The following is a 22,665-nucleotide window of genomic DNA, read 5'->3' on the forward strand; positions in this document are numbered from 1 at the left end:
AATATTCTCAAGCCTTTTGCGTGGATTTCTTGGCCTAACTTTTGCCATCTATGAGTTTATTTCCACGTAAGATTATAGTGCACGATCAGAAGAATTATGTGTGTCGTTTTGAGCTGAATGTTTTGTCGTTTGTTTTGAGGTGTTGCCTTTTCCTCGTGTTATACACGAGTTTTGCCTATATTATTGTGTGCCTCTTATTTTTGTTTTTGTATAAATTATTTTGTGGTATCCATAGACCATTACCATGTTTATTTGGTGAAATTCGATTAACACCAACTTTCTTTTTCCCTGAGAATCATGTGGGAGCCCAATAGTTGGAGCTCCCACCTCCTAACCTCATGGTCGGAACTCGGAAGTTCAATTCTCATCAACCCCATATTTGGGGTGTTTGAATGGACCGGGTATAAATTCCAAATTTCCAATTTCTGGAAGTTTCCTTATGGGTTGGGATCCCCTTCTTACCCCCTAGCTCATGCGGGATGAGCCTGCTTAAGCCAATAAATTACCGAATAAAAAAAAAACTTTCTTTTTCCCCCCTCTGGCTAGAGCCTCAACCAACGATTTTAATAATGTAAAAGTTGTATCTTAGGTTATTAGTATGTGATTGCCATAAACAACAAAGAAGCAATATTTATAGTAAGAGAGAAAATGTGGAGTTACTTAGGTGACAAAACATATGAAATTGTACTTCATGGGAAGTTTTACTTACCACAAAATAAAAGAATTTATTATCTATGTCTTCCTAAGTATGTGAAAATTCATACGATCAACGAAACCAATATTTGCACTCTTAAGGAAATTCAAATACACGAGAAGGATATTTTTCTGGACAATGTAACTTGTTATGTTTTTTAAAACGACCATGAATTAAAGGGTATATGTTGAGGATAACGTAATTATCCTAGTTGATATGACATCAAATGATATTATTGTGACAACAAAAATCTAATACTATGAGAGATGATTAAAGTTAATAAGATAGAATTAGGAGATATAGATTATCTATTGTACAATTAGGAGTTTAGTTGGATATATTTTAGCTAAAAGTTAGTGTTTAATAAGGTTTCCTAAGTTTGTAGTATCAACATGTGATTGATTAACTAAAAAGGGACGACCAATGTTGAGATTGGTATTGGTTGCCAGAGAGAAACTTATCAGTATATATAATAATTCTGCATCAAAATGGAGAATATATATATTTGTAACACTGGGATGTGAATTTTGTACATACAAGTTCATTGGAAGATTACAACTGAGTCAATTGCCATAAAATTACTTGACATTTTTGTAGCTGATCATATAACTCACTTGATCTGCCATTTTCTGCTCTTATTGCTTCAGTACATCTAACTAACAACATTTCCTGCAACTACATAGCAATTAGCATACATCAGACGTTGATAGCTTTTCAATAAGTCCTGTCAAGTTTGCACAAAGGATTTCGAGACTCGGAAAGAAAAGGCACAGTAACTGTTGCAGAGCTTGATTTTGTCATGTATACCATTGTGCTATGTCAAGAGTGGCAATCACACTGTTGGAACGGGATTTTGTTCCAGGAGTTCTTTCCCGGTAATTCCTTCCTTCAATGTCTTGAAAAAGACATCGTAATCCTTCTCAGGAGGCGGGTTCTCCGGATCAATTGTGAATGGTTCGCTGAATGGTATAACACTTTTCACCTGTGAGAAAAGCATGTCAAAATGATTCAGTGACATAAGCAAGCAGAAATCAATGGGCATGCTAATATGCTATTATCATCTAGTAGAGGATGAAAGCTTAGAGGATTTGAGGTGCTTCAAATTTCCTCTTCAATGCGTACATATTTGTTTTGTTCCTTTCAATATCTCCCAAAATCGCGGGTGGTGCCAAGAACATCACTCAATAAGGACTCGAAAGCTGTTGGGAAGATCCTTTAAAGGGTAACACAGAGAACTTGAGAAAGCATAACCAAGACAACTGACTATTAGTGAGATGATGGAGAACAATGACAGTGATAATTCTTGCATTTATGCCGTAAAAACCCATTATTATACCATAAGAATTTGCAGGTAGTAGTTGTGTTCAGATTATGGGATAATCATACACATTGTCTAGATATCTAGATCGTCCAACTAGCTTGACTCATAAAAACGCATTAGAAGCCAAAGGAAGAAAATAAAAAGAAATTCATTAGGAAAATCTCTTGAGGATGAGTAATGTTTGTTACCTCAAAAGTCTTGTCACATGCATGTGGACTTGCTAGAGCAGCAACACATATTCGAGCAACCTCTTCCCTCGATATCTTCCCCTGGGATTCATAACCAAATGAAGTACTAAAAGGAATAAATGAGGAAAAAACACAACAATTATTCATGAATAATTGTTGCAAACTTGCTTTGACAGCTCCCAACTAATGACGTAACTAACCAACAAATTTGTAGTATGAACGAAGGTAACAACAAAGAATATGTACAAGAACGAGAGTGTACCGTGATATTGTCCCCTTGTTCAAATATTAGATCTGCTCCGGCAGGTTCTTCTGTCAATGCACAGGGCCTTACAATTGTATAAGGGATTCCACTCTCCCGCAAAAAATCCTCTCCCTGAGTTTCAGTGTATACGATTATAATTAACATGATAGAGGAGCAATGTCACCTACTAGAATTCAAAATATCGATGGGCTAACCAATCTAGCAGCAGCTATGTGTCGTGGATGTTGAAAAGAGATGCATAATATGGACTAGATGCATGTTTCAAGTCCCAACTTTTCACAAAAGAAGACCTCAACCATTAATCCTTACAATATGTTTGACAGGTTACGATATATATAATACTAACAACTCTATGTGTTGATTTCTAGGAAAAGTCTCAGGTCAATGTACATGGTACTTGGTCATCCCAAGTATCTCTTTATTTCATTTATTTTCATTGATATCCAACACCACATCTAAAGTCGTAATTGGGCGGTAATGGAAATTTATGAAGAAAACACATATTTGGAGATGGAGACTGCTTACTCAGATATAATTAACAGCCAACTATATGTGCCGTAAATATTACAAAGAAACACACAGATTATAATTAACCTTTAGTTTGTATGTCAGGATAAAGTCCAGTTCCTTGTTCAAACGGACAGCAGGAGGCTGCTTACTGAGATCAAGCCCAGGCCTGTCTGGCCGGGTAACTCCTGCAGAGCTCACGTGGACAAATCTACACATAGTGCAAAGTAAACGATAATGGTTTTTAAAATAATTACTTTGCATTAGATACAGAGCAAAACAATTCAAGTTTAATTTTATAGACCTTGGTGTAATAGGTTCTTGAATGTATGCCCGTATAGTTGACAGAGGAAGCTGGAAAGGGCCCTCAACAAAAGTTGGATTCAGTTTTCCATCGTATTCAAACTTACTGAACATAAGCTGGAATTAGAACATTATTGTCAGAGGCATGAGGTATTCTTCAATAGAATCCGCAGAGATTAAATTGATAATCTCAATAATCAAATTAAAACAGAGGAAGTAGAACGAGAATATTAGCAGCACCTGCAGGGAAACAACATTGTGTGCATCAAAGGGTGGAGCATCAAAGACTGTTCGGGCTCGGAAGATAGGCTTCAATGAGGAGAATGGTACTTTTATCTGGATGCATCAGGATGTGGGTGAGCATTAAAACTATGCATGCTCGATAACCAACGATCTAACAAGTGCTCTCACTTACTGATTGCCATTGTCCCTCCACTGTGTCAAAACCTGCTGTATAACCTACAGTATCCCAATCGCTGCTAGTGCGGATAATAAGCTTATATCGACGACCATCACCTTTAAGCCGTAGCTCCAAACCATCATATCCTGAAAGATCCTCGGGCACCGAAAAGTTCTGAAAAGAAGTTACAAAAAAGTTAGAAATCACAATGAGATGATTAGAGCAATAAAGTATGGTACTATCCTTATCCAAAACAGGATGAGAAGAGTAGAAGCAAGAGATATAATGAATCAAACGTGATGACCGTAGCTTGAGTAACACCTTGATCTTGAATGTGAACTAAAAGAAAATAAGATGGAAGACTAGGACTTCAGTATTTACTATTTAGAGATCTAATAACATGATATAATAGGCTCTGATGATAACATAGCATCAAGGAGCATCCAAGTCACCAGTGTTCGAGCTAGAATAAACCTTATTTTATCAAAATAATTGCCAGGAACCCATTTAAATGTAGCAAGGATTTAAAGAGAAAACAAGAAAAGAAAGAAATTAAGGCCAAAAGTTATAGATAAAATCAAAGTAGCTTTATCAATAACAATTGCTAACCATTCCAGAGAATTAGGACTCTCCCAATGTAGTCTCTACCGCACATATTTGTGGAACAAATTACAATATGCTTCCGTGCCCTTACCTATAGACCTTTTTCTATGTCTTTCTTGAAGTTTACTCTCTCTCTCTCTCTCTCTCCTAACTGTCTCAGAGGATATTCTTATTGCTCATAGCGCCACCTCCAGTGCTATTCTTCTGCCCTTTCTGCATAGAGTAGATGAGCAGTACACGTGATTTTACTTGATTCCTTGCATATAGTTAGCAAATTGATCGACCTGCATCTTCATAAGAGCTGTATGACCGAATATTTGTTAATGCTCTCCCTTCTACATCTGTTGTTACTTGTTGGAAGTTCTCCTCTGATACTGTTCAACACTAACTTAATCTATTTAATGAAGTATTCTCGAAAACACTAAGACTTAAGCCCAAATATATTCAGTGTGTGCCAGAAAAATCTCCCAGTTTGAAGTCTCAAAACCCTCCCAAGCATTGATCAGTAAACATCATGTCCTCTGCGCAATGATTATTTCAAGTCGACAAAGATTCTTCAAAATTTATGAGTAGAAAACCTTTAAGCTAAGGAATATATAAGAAACCATGAAGTCAAGATACACGCTTACTCTTGTTCTCACGCTAGTGAAACCACCATTGTTAGCAGTAGAGACATTTCCTGAAAATATGAGTATCAACATGGTTTCAGAACAAGCACACATGATGCAGGTACACTTGCTGGAAAGATAAATCCAGTTTCTGTAACATTATTTCTACAAAAAGTTGTAGTCATAATCATGGTAACTACAATGTCACTCCCTTTCTCCTAGAATTGTAGTCAAATATATAGAATGTTCAAGAAAAGTTGTCAATTTATTTACAAAAAGTAATTGGTTGAGCTTGGAACCATGATGCTCCCTTTGAAAAGAGATGGGGAAGGGACTGAGGAAGGATGGGACACAACTATTAACAAGGTCTTGTAAATAAAATCATGTTGATACTACATTTGAATGTGATGGGTTGCGAGTTAGGAGTTAGGACAGAGTAACTTATAATTCTAGATGGAGGAAGCAGATCAAATGCCTCAACACAAGTTAGATGATCATTTTATATAACATATGTTACCTGATTCATAACAATATGCCAAAGAGTGAAGTGAGCATTGAATATTATATTATCTACCAGCAGAAGTTTGTTTGTCACCATGAATACTCCCTTGCCACAAAGTCAGCATGCATAATTGTTGACAAACCAACACATAATGGTTTAATAGGCTGCACTAACGTACGCTCAGCTGAAAATTTCATGCTGTACTCCAAATAATATAGATTCATGCTTGATCTACAGATGATAACTTTTGTGCTAAAAGCGCCCTATCATTTCCCAATAAGGTATTGTTACAGTTGAAATTTTCCAATTTCAAACTCTAGATAAATGTAACGATATGACAAGGAGACCATGATCTGTTTCACTGCCAAAGGGTAAAATTCTTTTTCCTATAGACATCCTTGTTTCGTTCGCCTCATTTCACAGTTGCAAAGTATTAGAAATTTAGATACCTTATTAGGCTAAACTAAGAATTGCAAAGAACATCCCAGGTTTGCTTGATCTTGGTTGTATCTAATATTTTCATTATTGTGTCTCAAATCAAACCTGTGCATATTAAAAATAATGCCTTCTCATTTCTTTCTAATTTGTTTCAACTCAATTATTCTTTTCTTGCGGACATACGACTTTTTTTGCATCAGTTGGTTCTTTGAAACCATTGTTTATAACTTTTTCACAAGTCTTGAGAGTCAAATAATGCTTTCATTTTGATACACCAATGTTTATATTGGTTATTCAATGATCAGGGTACTTGTGGTTGAACGAGTTCAATGATATTATAATCTTTTGAAGAAATACTATTAGCTGTGATACCATATGTTACAGTCAAAATTTACAAAATCCAACACAAATTAAAATGAGATTAAGAGGAGACCTTTATTGGATTAATTTCTCAATAACATTAAATTGTCCCGCAAATGATGGTCAGGAATGATGCTGAACGTAAGCCAATCGTAAGTTTTAGCAAATCTTATTCCACAAAACTAATTATGGACATTGCCTAATTCAAGTTTGAGGTATGTAACAAGTTAATGCCACCAGCAGGCAGCAGTACATGAATGTGGCCATACTCAAAACATACAATTGGATGTTTACCCCAAGTATATTCAATTAACGACCGCTCTGCTATATTTGTAAATATAACAACACACAGAGTGAGCAGATATACTAACCACTGAAGATCCCAGCTGCCCCGCCATTCTCACCACCTTTAGGGTCAATTACAAATGTGCTCTGACTAACTCCTCCCATCACAACATCATCTAAAGCGCCCCAGGGAAGATCCCTTAATAAATTACCTGAAAGCATTTAATTGCAAGAATCTTCATGTAGATAGAAAGACGGAAAAAAATAAATAGAAGGGAAACTAGCAGACGTGATCTTTCACAACCCAAATACTTGATAGTGGTTCAGACGAGAAACACTATACTCTTTTCACAGGACGTAATTAGATGAACATTTAGTTATATGTAATCCCGTTCTGACCCTAACTCAATGATACTTCAGAGAACTAAATGACCAAGAATGGTCTTATCTTTTTCCATATTCCTTAATGCATTAATTGCCAGACAGATTTGTCTACTGACCTACGAAGGTAAAAACTAAAAAGGACATCCTTTGTTTTAACTTCAGAATTGACATTCAACAAAACTTAATGATCAGATTATGCATTGCCTCATTTTCTCTAGGATCTACTTATTATAGATGATAACCAGAAAAGAAAATACTTGACCCCATGGATGGCAAAGAAAGAGAAGTACCTTCCAATCCAAACAGCAACTTTCCTTCCTTTAATCCAGTATTGCCTCTTAAAGCATTAATCAAATTTTTCATGCCTATATACTCCACCATTTCAGGTGAATCACCTTTTATCTGTTCTTGTCAATTCAGCAAAAACCCAATGCTTAAAATAGAATATTTGAATGTTATAAAGGCAAAACTGATATCCATGAGACAATATAAGAGACCAGATCCCACCTCTGGTTCAAAAAACTTGATGCCCTGCATAAGGAAGGAACATTAGATATGGTAAAGTATCGAAAATTTTGAGATACAAAAAAAGTTTGTGAGCTTCTGACAGCAGTATACGACAAATAAGAGATAGGACAGGATAAGTGGTATGGAAGATAGCATAGTTTTGAAGTGATTGCAGACTTGAAGAACAATACACAGAAAGATTATTCTTACTTGGCTGTATTTTGCTCTATCAGGAGTATCCCCCTCTTTAGGGCCAACAATGACAGAGGCAGCATTGATCACTTTCTTTACTCCTTTAAAGTATTCAGGAAGTAGAGTGCTGTCCTTGGTGATATCCCCAACAACCTGAAGGGTGAACCACATTAGCAGGATTCATAACTACTAGAATATGAAGGGAAATAAAGTACCTAGAAAAAAGAACTACTCCTCTGCATTCATGACTTTTACATTCTACAGCTACGAGCGTAGAATGATCTAGATTAATAGAAATCGGATTAAACATGTAAGGATATAAAGTCAAAGCACCTAGTACAATCGACTTGTCAGAATCATAGTGTATTGGGAAAAGGATTCGCTACCACTACATGCCATTCAACCTCTACAATTCTGTTTGCGAAATCACACAAAAGGTTTGCAGCTTTTGGAGGACCAGATTCTACCAAGACCTTTATTAGCCAATGGACAATTGTTATTTGTTATCACCGGGCGAATGGAGAAGAATGAAATCAATGGAGATGGAAAAGAAACACGAAATGAGTCCAAAATATAGAATCAAGAAGGAAAATCATCCATAGTTATTGGCGAATAAAATATTCATTCGAGAGAACTAAAACTAGTGCTACATCTTTTGCAACACTTTCTCAACGAAAAGAAAGCAATATCGGCAAAAAGTTAAGAGCAAGCAAGTAATTAACACTGCAGATGCATTAGTCCAGTCGTAAATATTACCAAGTCAATATCTGGGCCTAACATCCGCCTTGCTTTTTCTTCATTCCTGACCTGGACAAAGGTGTATTGTAGGAAAGGTTATGTATGAGGCTAGCACAGTGGCAAGCTGGCAACTTTACAAAATAAGCAGATAAATCAAAAAAACCAAATAAAAATATAATAAATACTTTGAAAATTGGGAAGCAATGATGAAGAAAATTATCCAGGACGTCATACCAATACTCGAACTGGCACTCCTTTATTGCGTAAAACATCTACCACCCTTCTACCTACACCTCCTGTTGCTCCAGCAACAAGAACTATCCCAGAAGATTCCATTTTTCTTATTGGCTCACTTGATGGTTGGTCAGACAGCTTGTCTATCAGAGATTCAATAAACTGAAAGCAAGACAGATGACAAGCAAACAACTTATAGTATCCAGATGAGACAAAAATTTCAAAAACCACAGAGATATTTTGATAGCAAAACCGAACCTTGACGGGGGACGGAATTGCATCAAAAAAGAACAATGTCTTCACAAATCTGCCAAGGTCCCACGGTTGATTGCCAGTTGCAGCATATATCTGACCTTTATATAGCCTTCGGGAGTTATATAATGACTGCTTCTGGTAAATAAAAGGATCTAGTGTATTCTCAAGTTGAAGGAATGATTTACCAAGTGACAAGGATGGCAACGTCGTACACAATGTTCTTCTAGACAATCCTTTCTTCACTAAAGATGATTTACACTGCAATTCAAGTTAATATGCTATCTTTAAAAAGACACAATGATTTAAATATACGTAATATAAGAAATTTGAACAGATGAATTATGTCATGCATGGATAGTGAATACAGTTTCATTAGTCTTTGGCCATTCTGAAAGTAAAAGATTGCCCAAAGCACCTTAAATGCAGACAACCTCAGACAGTTGCCCCGGGTAGCTAATGCCACACAGCCACAAACATATATGCAAAATGCAATGTCTCGTATTGTCACCAATCTTCCAGGAAAACACCCAAATATCTAGAACAATATGTCATCTAGTTTTGTACAGAAGATAACACAGATCTTCAGCTCAATTTACACGCAAACTTTCAATAAGTTGCAGCAACCATGCTTCAAGAAATTTTGGTTACAATTCAAACAATCATAGACGAAGAGAAAAATCTGGACTACATAAGATCCTAGAAAAATATAAGAAACTTCTCATATCACAATCACCGAAAAGCCAAACCCAGCAAGAAGCTCAATCCAAAATGCAAACGCATTGGAGTGCATCAAGAATTCTTCAAGATAATCAGCAAGGAGGAAGAACCTAAATATTCTACTATGAAGATGAGTTTGGTGGATATAACTTTATGCTCCAGCAACTTCATAGAAGCATTGCAGTTTCTTTCATAGTGTAATAACTAATAACACAGAGACACATGGAGAGATTTTTATTATACTCGAAATACATCAATAATTTCAGTTCTTGTAGAGTAGATTCAATGAACTAAGAGTTATTTAGAATACATAACTGTCAAAGAGTCGTTCTGGAGCTACATTATCAAACATAGTGGTACGGCAAAGAGAACACCACCATTATCTCCGATTCCAAGAGGTCAAGTAGAAAATGATTCTTGAAAATGCACAGTATGGGCAGCTAGCATAACAGGAATCGAAGTTTCTATTCATCTAGAAACTATTTTCTCAATTGTCACAAATTAAGCTAATTCACATGAAAATAGAAAATATACGATCAAGCGTTTAATGGGACCTTCACATAATAAATGAGGATTATTGTAGTTTCAATTAGTTAGAGCTTAGCGCATCACCAAGCTGACTAGCACCTTTTTCAATTGTACATACATTGAACAACAGAATTCACCTTTTATGGTGATCTGGTCACCCTGTACATTTTCCCCGTCCTACGTGTGGAACTAGGCCCTTTGTTTTGGTAATAGTCTTCCCCTTATACATAGGTAGGTAAGGTTGAGTAAGGAGGGTTTCCTTGTTGCCAAAACATTTCTTGGCCTTTACGTTTTTAAATAAGTCTACTTTCACTGCCAATCTGCCACACTGGTTACAAGAAATTGGCATCTAAAAGTGAATTTGGCAATCCTCATAAGAGTCCAATGGTCAGCCTTGAAGGCTAAAACTGAAGAAACACATTGCATTTTCTAAGAATATACTTGCAAGTATAGTTTGGAGGAAGTGTCTCCATCTTATCTTGTTAGTACATAAACTGAAACGACTGCGACAAACACAAAGTGACAGTTATACAATTCCAGAAGATGATCTAACTTTTTGTCAATTATGTTTATTAGAAGTGGACCATAGAGTGATAAGTGATTGTAAGATCCAAATCTCATATAAGTATAATTGTATCATGTGGTAGTATACTTCATAGTTGAAATACACCTTTCTCAAGTTTCAAATGTAATGTTGTATGTAATGGTTAAATATCATACCTTTATTTTGGGACAATGAGAAGAAAATTACTTTGGTAAGTGCGAGTAGAATAGGGGAGCTTGTAATCCCTATACGTGTCTACCTAAAAAAGAGGCCGACTGTTGAGTTGGTCCAACTCAATCACAATGCCAAGGGCGTGAGCCACCTACAAGAGCAACCTTTTACAAGCGGCTGGGAGCCTAAGACATAAGACAGAAAAGGGGGCTAGGCTCTCTATGAGGTAAAGAGGTAAACAAAAGAGTTAAGATAGTACATTGAAACACACAACCCAAAGTTGCGCTCTAGTTGGCGGCATTATTCTCTACAGCTTGGGCACATTTCACTTGAGAAACCACATAGCACTCCATGCATACCAAAAGCAACAACTGTTGAGTTAAGCCAACTCAATCACAATACCAAGGGCGTGAGCCACCTAAAAGAGCAACCTTTTACAAGCGGCTGGGAGCCTAAGACATAGAACATAAAAGGGGGATAGGCTCTCGATGAGGTAAAGTGGTAAACAAAGAGTTAAGATAGCAACATTGAATCACACACAGCCGAAGTAGTTGCGCTCTAGTTGGCGGCATTACTCTCTACGGCTTTGGCACTTTTCACTTGAGAAACCACATATCACTCCATGCCAAAGCAACAACTAACCGTTCCTTAATTTGTTTGCACAACTATTCACTAGCCTTAGAATGGGTTGGGTCCGTCCAAAGAATGGTGATACCATAAATTTGCAAGATTTCACAATTTTGACAAACAATAGTTTCTCCACAGTAATTTTATCAGCAAAGTTTGAGACACAGACAAATTTTGGTTCATAAATAATGTTACCTTTTCAAATTCACATAAAGATAACTCTATTATCATTGATCAAAGATATACTTCAAGATCTCAATTGATTATTTTCCTCTTCCATATCATTCGTGGCGATTTTCTTTTTAAATTTGAATGATCTATGCTAATAAATAACACATAATTCTTCAGGTAATGCTTAAAAAACATAATCTTGAACAACAAATCATTGCACATGCACTCTTTAGGAATTTTCTCATACAACCATTGCACCACGTGGAAATACAACCCTCTCACAACCCCGGAAATATTAGGGGTTTCGAAAATTAATGAAAAACAAGAATAACAATTCACAAGTAAATATCAATTGGGTTTTAGTCAAAGTTAATTTCGTCACCCAGATATCCTTCAGAGGAGAGGATGCATAATTGCATAGATTAAACACAACATCAGTAATAGCAGAAATAAACCACTTTGAAAAACCCATTTCATTTTAGCTAATAAATAACCAAACAAAAAAGTCCCAAATCATTTTAATCCCCAAATTTATGTAGAAATGACAATTGATAATTCGAAGATATAATATTACAGATGAACCCTAAGAAAAAAGAACTGAAATTTTAATCTAGTAGTAACTAGTAAGTACCTGGAAGTTGAAAACAGGGATGGAAGAAGATGATAGAAGTTTGAGTGAGGAACAAGAACATTCCATTTTTGTGGTTAATAATACTGAGACAGTGATGAAATCAAGTAAAGTGAGAAAAAGAAAGTTTGATATAGTTCAAAGTTCAAATGATGGAGGATTAAATATGAGCCACACAAATCATAATGGCGGGGTGATTCTTTCTCTGGACCTAAGCCCTCCAAGTGCGCCAATTTTTTCTTTTTCTATGGACACTCCAACGATATGGCTCCCTCTATACCAATAGTCCAATACCAACAAAGCCCCTATAGTGCTCTCAGTATGTATGTAGGGTTATGTTACATGCAGCCTTTAGGGTTATATTATAAGATATAGATACACTAATTAAAATGGAAATAACTTTCACCCAAAAAAAATGGAAATAACTTGTGAATTTATGGAAAATTTTTGCATCAACCGATATAATAAATGATCAATTAATGCAACTTATTTTCATTTTTCGCTTCTTATATACCGCTCTTAGGGTTGCATATAACTTTTTCCATGCATGTATTGCTCATTTGACAAAATATGTGACAAGTGTGTAAACAGATGTGTGAAAGCACATAGTTTTAGCCTTTTAAGTAGAGATGATAATGGGTCGGGTTTTAGTCAAAAAAAGTGGTCTATTTCAGGCCAAAATTTCCACACCAAATCTTGCTATTTTCGGGACCGTTTCGAGCGGGCTTTTCCGGTAAGGCTGAATTTTAGCCTAATTTCACGAATTTAGGTTGTCTGTGGCCTCGCTTTTTTTGCCCAAAATTTGGGTGTTGGGCCGAAAAATCTTTCCTCAAGACTTGTTCAATTTTGGTTCGGACCCATATTGATCAACTCTAGTTTTAAGTGGTCTCAGAAGCACGTAAGAATTTGCACAATTTTAAAGTGTTTTGTAAATGATAACTAATATTTTGGCCCGGATGATGTAGCGGGTTAGTTACAATTACCAAATATATTGTTAATCATAAATTTCATAATTAAATCTATTAGCTTTTCGTAATATTTTGTCTAATGTGAAACTAAAAAATGCACGTTAAGGCATTATAAGTTGTTTAAAAAAACTTTTAAGTAATTGGGGATAAGAATAATAATTTCAATATAGAATTTGGGTAAGAAAATGTTATTACTTAATAAAAGGATTAACGATCAAAAAGCTTGTCTGCATGTTTTTATAATTATATACAATTATAAAAATTTATTATGTTTTATTTTGAAACATTAAGTATTGAAATTGCAATTGATTAGTGGTTAAACTCTCATATTTCATTTCAAAAGTCATGTGTTCGAATCCTAGTACACGCACATTGTTAATATCTTTTATTGAAATTATAAACATGTGTATTAGAAGTTTGATAAGAGTGCCGCGTGACACCGTTTCTTTGATAGAAACGTCTTTTAATATATTTGTATAGATTTGTGAAGGTGTACAATGTCTCAGAAATGATCTATATTTCATACTCCCTCTGTTTTTATCAAATGGTTCAGTATATCACTAGGTAATACCCGAGTGATACTCGATTTTTTAAATTGATGTACTTTTTCTATTCTTTTTAGTTGCTATATTTTTGTTTTCGTGTTATTCAATGCATTACTTTGATCAATAACATCTTTAATTAGTACGCTTAATGAATAAATATAGAAATTTAATATTATGAAAATATGCATCAAGATCAATCAAACAAGATCCCATTTAACCAAGTTAATTTTTATACATAAGGAAAACCATATTGAACAGGGTTAGTTGGTGATTAGTTCGTAATTACTATGCATACATAACATCTAACAAAATACGGAGGAAGTATCCATGGTAACTGGTAAGCCCCACCTCTATTGTTTTCATATGTTTTTCGTTTTTCTTTTGTTTGTTGAATGAGTTAGTCGTTGTCTCTCTCTATATGAGAGTTTATGCCTTGCTATAGAAAGTTTAGTTTTCTTTGTTATGAAGGTCTCCTTCTCCCCTATGTGAGTTTTTATTTTAGTTTGCTTGTCTATAGGTATGGAAAATTGTTCTTATCGATTAAAGATCAAGATTATCAACATGAAAGTATTGGAAGCTCGAATGCTGTCAAACATGTTAAATCAAGAAGGTTTTTCTCCAAATTATGTCAAAATGATGATAGACGGTTCTATTAATAATTGTTTAATTCAACAAATACAAGAGACTTGCGCTACTTTGGTCGATCTAGTTCATTGTAGTTTCATCAAAGACGAAGTTGATTTAATCTTGTTTGACAATATTTTGTATTTTTTTAAAACCTATTGCAAATACCACGCCATTTGACCTTCCATTAATGAGATTTCTCTTTACAAAAACACAAAAGTTGGAACACTTGCATAATGCATATATATCATCAATTCCTCCCAGAAAGAAAGAGAGCGGGCTAGTTTTTCTAGAGAGAGAGGCTCTGCCTTCTCTCTAGAAAAAACCCCTTAGCTTCCCAAAAGAAAACCCTAAAAACCCTAACCCCCAAATCAATTTCTTTAGAATTTGAAACCCTAGCCTCCTCTTTCTTCTCTTCCTCCTAGATCTAGTCATTGTTATGGCTTAGCTTTGTCTACTAGCCCAATTTTTTTTGTCCTCAGTCGGACTCTTGATTTTCTAGCCTCTTAATTTGCTTTCGCCATTTCTAAAATCAGTCAATTTGGAAATGGTTGTTCGCGGTGTGGGTGCATTTCGTTCGTGGTGGTTCGTGAGTTTTCACGTCGCCGGTCTCCATGATTGGCGACGATTCAAGGTATGGTGGCCACTTTGTGAAGGTTTTGGAGCTATCTCAACTTTTGTGGTGTTTGTCTCGCCCCCCGTGACGGATTTCACTATTGGACCTGGGGTGAAGGTGTTAGCCGCGGCGGAGCTTCCACAAGTGTTCCTTTGTGCTCCTTTTTCTTCTTCTTGTTTACCTTGATGTTTGTTCGTTGTACCTTGTAACCATCCTTCGGGATGTTTTAGGGGGTGTCTCTTGTTGTGGACACCTCCTAGCTTTCTCTCCTGATCAAAAAAAAAATCATCAATTATTCCTCCCCTCACACCTTTTTTTTCAAAAAATATTAAAAAAGACTGTCTAATTTTAATATAAAAGTAAACCTAGTACTTAAATAAATTAAACTAGTCACCGAAAGAAATTAATCTAGTCACTATTAGGCTAATTCTCTTTCTAATATTGGACTTACCATTACCTAATTTTAATTTAAAAATAGACAGTCTCTTACAAGACAAACTCTTTTTTTTTTTCCAATTTCGACAAGCCCCTCAAATCTCAATATAGAATAATGCATGCATACCTTTTATTCTTTTGCGCGTAATATTGTTGAATAACTATAGTCTATAGGTGGTGGATAAACGTATCTATCAATGTCTTGTGTCTAACCATCTAAAACAAGTTTCCGACAGTTAGACCAAAAAGATGGGGCATCTTGACGATTAATTGCAATATGTTGCTAGAGGCTAAAAAAACACTTATTCTACATTTCATATGTTAATTGAAGGACCCTTATGTTTTCGTGTTGAGCAACAATGTGCAACCTCCTAATGATTTAATGATTTTAGCATAATAAATCTACATAATTTATAACAAGGAAGAAAGGTTTTTTAAGAGGAATAATTGCTTTACATATTGAACAATCTTGTAATCATTGAGGGAAAAATGTTATTATTAATTACGTGTCTACTGTTTAGGTTGTTAGACTACTCTTGAAACTTATGTCATCCACATGCTAATAGATTAACAATAATTACCAAAGATGTTTTGGCCTAGTGGTTAAGATTGAGGTGCTGTGAGTAATAGGTCACATGTTCGGAAAAATAATAAGAAGAAAAGATCTTCATGATTTCATGTAATCATGTTCATGTATAACTAACCTATAACTAATGAACAGGTTTATAATCTACTTTTACTATAGTATTATTGTTTCACAATAATTTAGATTATGATTAATGAGTAATTCATTTCAGTAGCGATGAAGTAGTTCACTAGTTCCTCTAATTTTCTCCTTTAATTGTGTATTTCTAAATAATCATGAAATAAAAAATATCCAAATTAGACAAGATGAGTAATTTGTTTACTAGAAATATTCGGTTGAGGGTTGGACATAGTGAATCAAAAGATATTTGAATTAGATTGAGTGAGTAGTTAATTTACTAGAGAAGGACTTTAAAATTAAGCTATTATTGTTTCTGATTATTTTTCTTGCAATTACACTCCTTATATTTAAAGTCATGTCAATGGCAGGTCAAAATCGAACTGATATCTTTATCGTTTACTATTTACACCAACCATAAAAACAGGTCCAAAAAACTGTACGGGGAGAAAAATGAAAACTAGTAATATGTTTAAAACCTATTTCAAATCTCGAGATTCATTAAATCCATTAGACCTGGATAAGGGCCCATAATTTTCAATTGTAAGGAAGTATGATTTTTACTAGATCCGATCTAGACCTAACTCATGATCGCCCATACTAGTAATTAAGACCATCGAGTCCCACAAATGCTATTATGCTACATAAATGTGTCAAAACTACTGCGTCGACAATTCACCCATTTTCTTAAACAGTTAAGTCAGGTATTTTCTTAAACAATGGTTTAAATCTCCGAATAAACGGAGTGCGTCGTTTTCGAGTTGCTAAAGTTGTTTTCGGTGGTTGGTTGTGGTCATCGGAATGTATTAGTCAGTTGGGTCAAGATTGGTGGTTCAAAGTAGTCACAGTTGAGTATGTCGGTTTTTTGGAATATGTGCTGAGGGATCGGACAAGGTGCCTCACAATGTTTGTGAGCAAGGACGAGGTGATGTTAGGCTTTCATGGCTGAGACGTTCATTTGCCGGTTTTGAAAACCAGAGGTATACTCGAGGGCTCAACTTGTTTGACTCTCCTTTTATCTTGACATTGATCTTCATGGTCTATGCTCTGAAAGCTTCAAATCTGCAGGCGGCACCCCAGTTCAATCTGGGGGTTTACAGCATGCCCACTCATCAGCATTTCTCTTTCATCAAAGAGAAACCGTCGGCCTTTCCAATTGGCACCGTTGGATCACTAAGGCCGACTTTCGTCACTGCTCGACGGGTGGGTTTTGTAGTCAAGCTCCCTTCTGCCTTTGCACTCGAGGGCCAATCTCCGTCCTGCCCGAGGAAACCTTTGCACACCTCCATTACCTTTTGGGAGGCCTACGCCCCATAGAAACTGTCTACCTGAGACTGTCCCTTGGCTCGTAGGTCTTGACACAAGGTTCGAATTCTAGCTCTAGCTTCCAGAGTGGTATCTCACTGATGGCTCGTACCCCCCGGAAGGGGGCCTTCTTGTACCTGACATACTCTCGCTCGAGTGTAGTGAGTCACATTGGACTGTGACTCCTCACATGGTCATGAGCTCAGAATTCCAAGTGATGACAAATCATTGAGATTCGTTGGTTGTTCGTTGTCCAAATCGTGCTTGTCAATCGCTTCATCAACCTCTTGCATCAGCCATCCAAGGTTTGCATCCACCATCATCAGCACTGACCAGCGACACTCCCCTTTTTACGCGCTTCTATTTCGTTGTTATTTACTTCTGTATTAGGTGGATTGTACGAGCTCTTAAAGCTCCTTTAAGTTTATGTATTTGTTTTTGTTTGGATTGTATTAGCATTAGGCTGTATTTCCTCTTTTAATTAATGTACCATTTTCCGATGTCAAAAAAATAAAAAATTCACCCATTTTCTTATAGTGGTTCCAAACTAGTTCAGTTGTTCTATGCTACACGCACGCCCTGCATAATTATTACGCAATTCTAGCCATCGCTCACCAAGAGCACCGTACGAATGCGAGAGGTATAGTGGCCGGCGTTGTTGATGAGTTGATGTAAACATGTTTTTATTTGACGAAGTTGATGATGTATAAACAAACATGTTACAGAGTCACTAGCTAGTCAATGTTGTAGTTATTACCTAACCATATTTATTGAGTTTGGACCATAGATTAACTGCTAGATCTTTGACCGTGACTACTATGCTACCACGCGGCGTTCTAACCCTCAATTTCTCAATTGAAGTATCAAAATATGGTTTGACATCACTGGATTCACATACTTCCTCCGTTCTGTTTTAGATGAAATGTAGGATCTTCATACGGAGATTTATGAGAGGAGAGATGTAGAGAGAAAGAAAAAGAGGGACCTATGTGATTAGGAGAGAGATAGAGAGATGTGAGTACCAAATTAAGTAATATTTCATTTATTTTGAAACGATCTAAAATAGTAAGTGTTTCATTTATTTTAAGGCGGAGGAAGTATATATAACTGCAATTTTTAAGTATTTAGGTATTATTGATTTTAGTTAATCTTTTCCACTAAAAACTCTATGTTTTTTTTTTTCTAATGATGCATATCACTAATTTCATGCCATCTCTTTATCATAATAATTAGTGTATTTCGCACTCAATGAGAAGAGATTCACCTTCGAAACAATCCTTTCATTTTTCCCATTTACATAAAAGTTAGGGTCTTACCTATTTCATTCATGACCGAGTAAGATGCTGGAAATAGATTTCGCCATTACGTCTTTAGTATGTCATTTTAAAGGCTACGCTTGCTCTATTACAATCAGCGCAATCACTAATAACGTACATATTTCTATAATATAAGGAAAGAGGCGGGAATGCCTTTTTGTCCACCCTAAATTACAAATATAACTGCACAAAAAGAAAACTTCAACTTCAAATTATCAATATTTTATTGTAAATAAAACATGCCAACATTCTAATTTCACAGCAAACTATCTTTAGCTCTCTTCCCCTTCTATTATTATGAACAGATATACGAACACAACTTTCTCAACTTTGCTAAACATAGATTATATTTTGCATCTAAATTTTTTAAAATCTAATTGTTTAGAAGAACTTATTGAGCAATTTTTTCCTAAATGTTAAATGAGGTTAATAGATCAATAGATGTAGCACAATTTATACTATCTTTATTTTTTCTTTTCTCACATACCGTATGCATGTAAAGCTAGTGTTATAAGTAATAATTCACGAGGACCAGTATTTAGATATATAAAACTCGTATTTGGGTCAGGGCGTTTCCCCGAGTCGGTATTGTATTTTCGAACTTGATATGCATTTTTTGCATTCCAACTAAAATATATTAAGGAAAACTCAACATTTTAAAAAAATTAAATATAATAATGTGGACACTTAAAACATGATTAAAAGTTGGTTGAGATGGTAATCGTGTCATGTATAATAGCAAGAGGTCACGAGTTTAAATCTTGTTGCAAGCTAATTTTATTTTTATTAATTGACACGACTTATGAACACATTGGACAATTCTAGTGGAGTAACAGAGGTGTCATGTAACGTATATACATTGTCACGCACGCCTGAGTCCTGACCTCTTAATATATTTGTATAGATTACAATGTATAATTAAATTAACCTCCATACACTTTAGACTTTAGATTACAACTAAGATTTATTATTTCTTTAAGAAAAGATATCACAACTAAGATAGTGACTCATCATGACCACGTAGTGAGTAACTTAGCTTTATATGACTAAATTTGGAGATCTTACAGTTGAAATTTTGCCTCTATTCTTTCTCACACGATATTTCACTATCCCTAAAACTCTCTTTCCTTCCTCTTGTAATGTGAAAATACCCCACAAAAGTTTTATATATGCACCCACAAACTCTACTACAACTTACAAAAATTCCAACAATTCATATCTTTCCTCTCTATACTACCCAAAATGTCTCCCTTAAATGCTACGTTACTTACGTTATGCTTAATAATATCAACTTCTAACGTGAGTTGTCATGCTAGAAAACTTTGCATCAATCAAGAGGCTGACCACCAACAAAAGAAGACTAATTCATATGCAAGTTTACTCCTAACTGCCCTACCAAAGGGCACTACTCCACCTTCGTCACCTAGTAAGGGTCATTCTTCCACAACGACTACCACCACTCTCGGCGACGAGAAGCTCTTTGCTCGGCATCTCGCCGCCATCGACCGGATACTACGGTCTGTGCCTAGTCCTGGTGTCGGTCATTGACACTTTGTTCACTCTAGTTAGTGCTCTCACATACATATAATTATACTACAAAATTTTGTACAGATCTTTAGCTATATATATATATATGTGGCTGATTTTGTAGCTGAATTTCATTCTGTGTTATGTTTAGCTAGATGTTTTTAAATACTATTCATACGTGATTCTCGTAAGAAATTAAAAGCTATGAGTATATACGTTCCTTAATTGCTTACCTTATTTTTACTTCGTACTTCTTGTTCTGATAAAAGCCCTACTCTTCTCTACTGTGATTTTGTAATAAATGTATAATATTTTTTTTTTATCCATATGAGCCATGAAGGTGGTATAAAGTACAAATAAGGGGAAGGGGAATCGAACCTGTAACCTGTCGTTCACAGCACATCAATCTTAACCACTAGGCCAAGACATCCTTGGTAATAAATGTATAATATAACCCCACACAATCACACATGCTCTGATGAGTAAAGTTTCATGAGAAATTTTCAATATTTAAATGGAGTTTTTACTAATGATTTATGTAGATATATATATATCATCTATCTGCTAGGACATCTACTAGTCCCAATAACTCTATATAAGACTTTCTGTTATCAGGTTATATTTGTTGATGTATCATAATTCAAGCTCAATTTGATTCATAAATAATGGTCATTTGCACTGAAATTAGGTATCACGCATATATAGTAATGTTATTATTAGATTGTGAAAAGCTCCTCAACCTCGAAGTGATTCTATTAATCAAATATATAGGATTTACAATTTCTTAGTCCTGACATAATTAGGAAATTATATAAAGTTTAATCTAAAACAATGAAAAAATATTATCCTAATATTATTCTCTATCCGTTACATTGGTCTTATTAGTTAATTGATTGTTGTAATATCCTCTTTGAGTTGTCTTAAACTATTTGCCACATAATATCTTTCTTGAGAATCCTTTAATTTCTAGTTTTCTTACATGTAGGTCCTAAACTAACCCACTATTTTCTTTTTCTCAACCTTTTCACTTCCCTAGAAATTTATGCCAAATCAAATGGTAATGTTTCATGCAAATTCCTTGAAGAATATTCTTGCTACTCCTTCCATCCTCATAACTTTTAAATATTTTTTTTCACGATTTTCGGGACAATATTTAACTATTTATATCTGTAATTCTGCAAAAACAATTATACAAGATTACACAATATGATTTCTTATCAATATTATGAATTTTATCAGCAATATACTATTGGATTCAATTGAAATGTTTTTTTGGGGATGATTTACTATGCTCTAGATCTACTAAACACAAAATATAGGAGAGAAGGTCAATATATTGTCTAGGTATAAAAATATAACTCATTGTCCCCTCAAAAAAAATAAAAAATAATATAACTCATTATATTAGTAATTGAGGATGTAACTAGATTATTTGGTGTAGTCTTGGGGTAAGTAATAATGTAATATCTTAAATATATATACTCATCTCTTCAAAATTGACTCCCATCTACATTAACCTCTTTTGTAGCTCAAGCTCTATCTACCAAATGAAACTACAGTTGGTCTGGTAAGATCAATCCGCCTACTTTAGTTTAAAATTGGAAAATGGCCCAAGCCCAATACTAAGAAGAAATCTTACCACCATTATTCTGAATAGCGACTAATTTAATCTATTTAGTGATTAATTTAATCAATATAGTGATCAGTTTAATTCATTCAGTAATCACATTCTTTAATTCATTTAGCGACTAGTTAAATTCGATCCATTCGGTAAGATTGTCCGATCGTTTTTTTTATTGTATGTTTTAGTTCAAGATTCAAGGGGAAACATAGGAAGGAAAAGAGAACGGACACTAGGTTGGTATGTACGAGATGTTTATGGATAGTGCAGGGTTAGAGTGAGATGAAATGAGCTTGTTAGGAAAATGTAGGTTTGGATTACATATTATTCTAATAATTTGTGAAAATTTTATTAGGGTAAGTTTTAACCAATTAGAAGAAATAAATAACTTAAAATTTTATTAGGGTAAGTTTTAACCAATTAGAAGAAATAAATAACTTGCATGTTGATAGAAGTAATTAAATTGAAATGGACTTCCATCAATAGTAGCGCAACAATGACAAGCTATGCAAAGTGATAGAATGGGCCGGGTATGGTCCTTAATCCTTATGCCTCTATGATCATTTTCCATGATCAATAATTTGATGCATGTTTGGCAAAAGTATTTATCACAACTCACAAGTACATAACTTTGCGAGTTCTTTTGGCTAGCTATTAATAGTAATGGATTATACACATTAACCACCCATGTTTCTTTAAATATACACATTAGTTGAGCATGTAGCTAGCACAACACATGACCCTAAAAATTGTCGTATCTTTGTTTGGAGATCGAGCAGAAGGTAGGCAGCATCCAGCTTGCGTAGGAGAAAAACTTAGTGTAAGCTCAATCATG

General features: G+C 35.0%; 1 protein-coding gene across 4 annotated transcripts; it reads right to left on the bottom strand.

Annotated features, from left to right (window-relative positions):
* Positions 1-1,170: 1,170 nt before the first annotated feature.
* On the bottom strand, positions 1,171-12,363 carry LOC104900519 (hypothetical protein). Of its 4 annotated transcripts, none has more exons than XM_048634417.2 (17): positions 12,174-12,363; positions 8,970-9,026; positions 8,788-8,882; positions 8,530-8,691; positions 8,314-8,364; positions 7,576-7,710; positions 7,366-7,389; positions 7,149-7,260; positions 6,561-6,686; positions 4,911-4,960; positions 3,694-3,852; positions 3,519-3,614; positions 3,280-3,395; positions 3,063-3,186; positions 2,466-2,579; positions 2,204-2,284; positions 1,171-1,676 (listed from the first exon to the last, which is right to left on the bottom strand). In XM_048634417.2, exons 1-17 carry the CDS (start codon positions 12,232-12,234, stop codon positions 1,527-1,529), a joined length of 1,713 nt encoding a protein of 570 aa, XP_048490374.1. In that variant the 5' UTR covers positions 12,235-12,363; the 3' UTR covers positions 1,171-1,526. The 4 variants fall into 4 exon arrangements, with proteins under 4 accessions (XP_048490374.1, XP_010686247.2, XP_010686246.2 ...); XM_010687945.4 differs by having other exon boundaries at positions 8,970-9,042; positions 12,174-12,362; XM_010687944.4 differs by having other exon boundaries at positions 8,788-9,026.
* Between the last annotated feature and the right edge of the window lie 10,302 nt (positions 12,364-22,665).

This window comes from Beta vulgaris, chromosome 8 (assembly GCF_026745355.1).
Source record: "Beta vulgaris subsp. vulgaris cultivar EL10 chromosome 8, EL10.2, whole genome shotgun sequence".
In the NCBI taxonomy this organism is placed as follows: Eukaryota; Viridiplantae; Streptophyta; class Magnoliopsida; order Caryophyllales; family Amaranthaceae; genus Beta; species Beta vulgaris.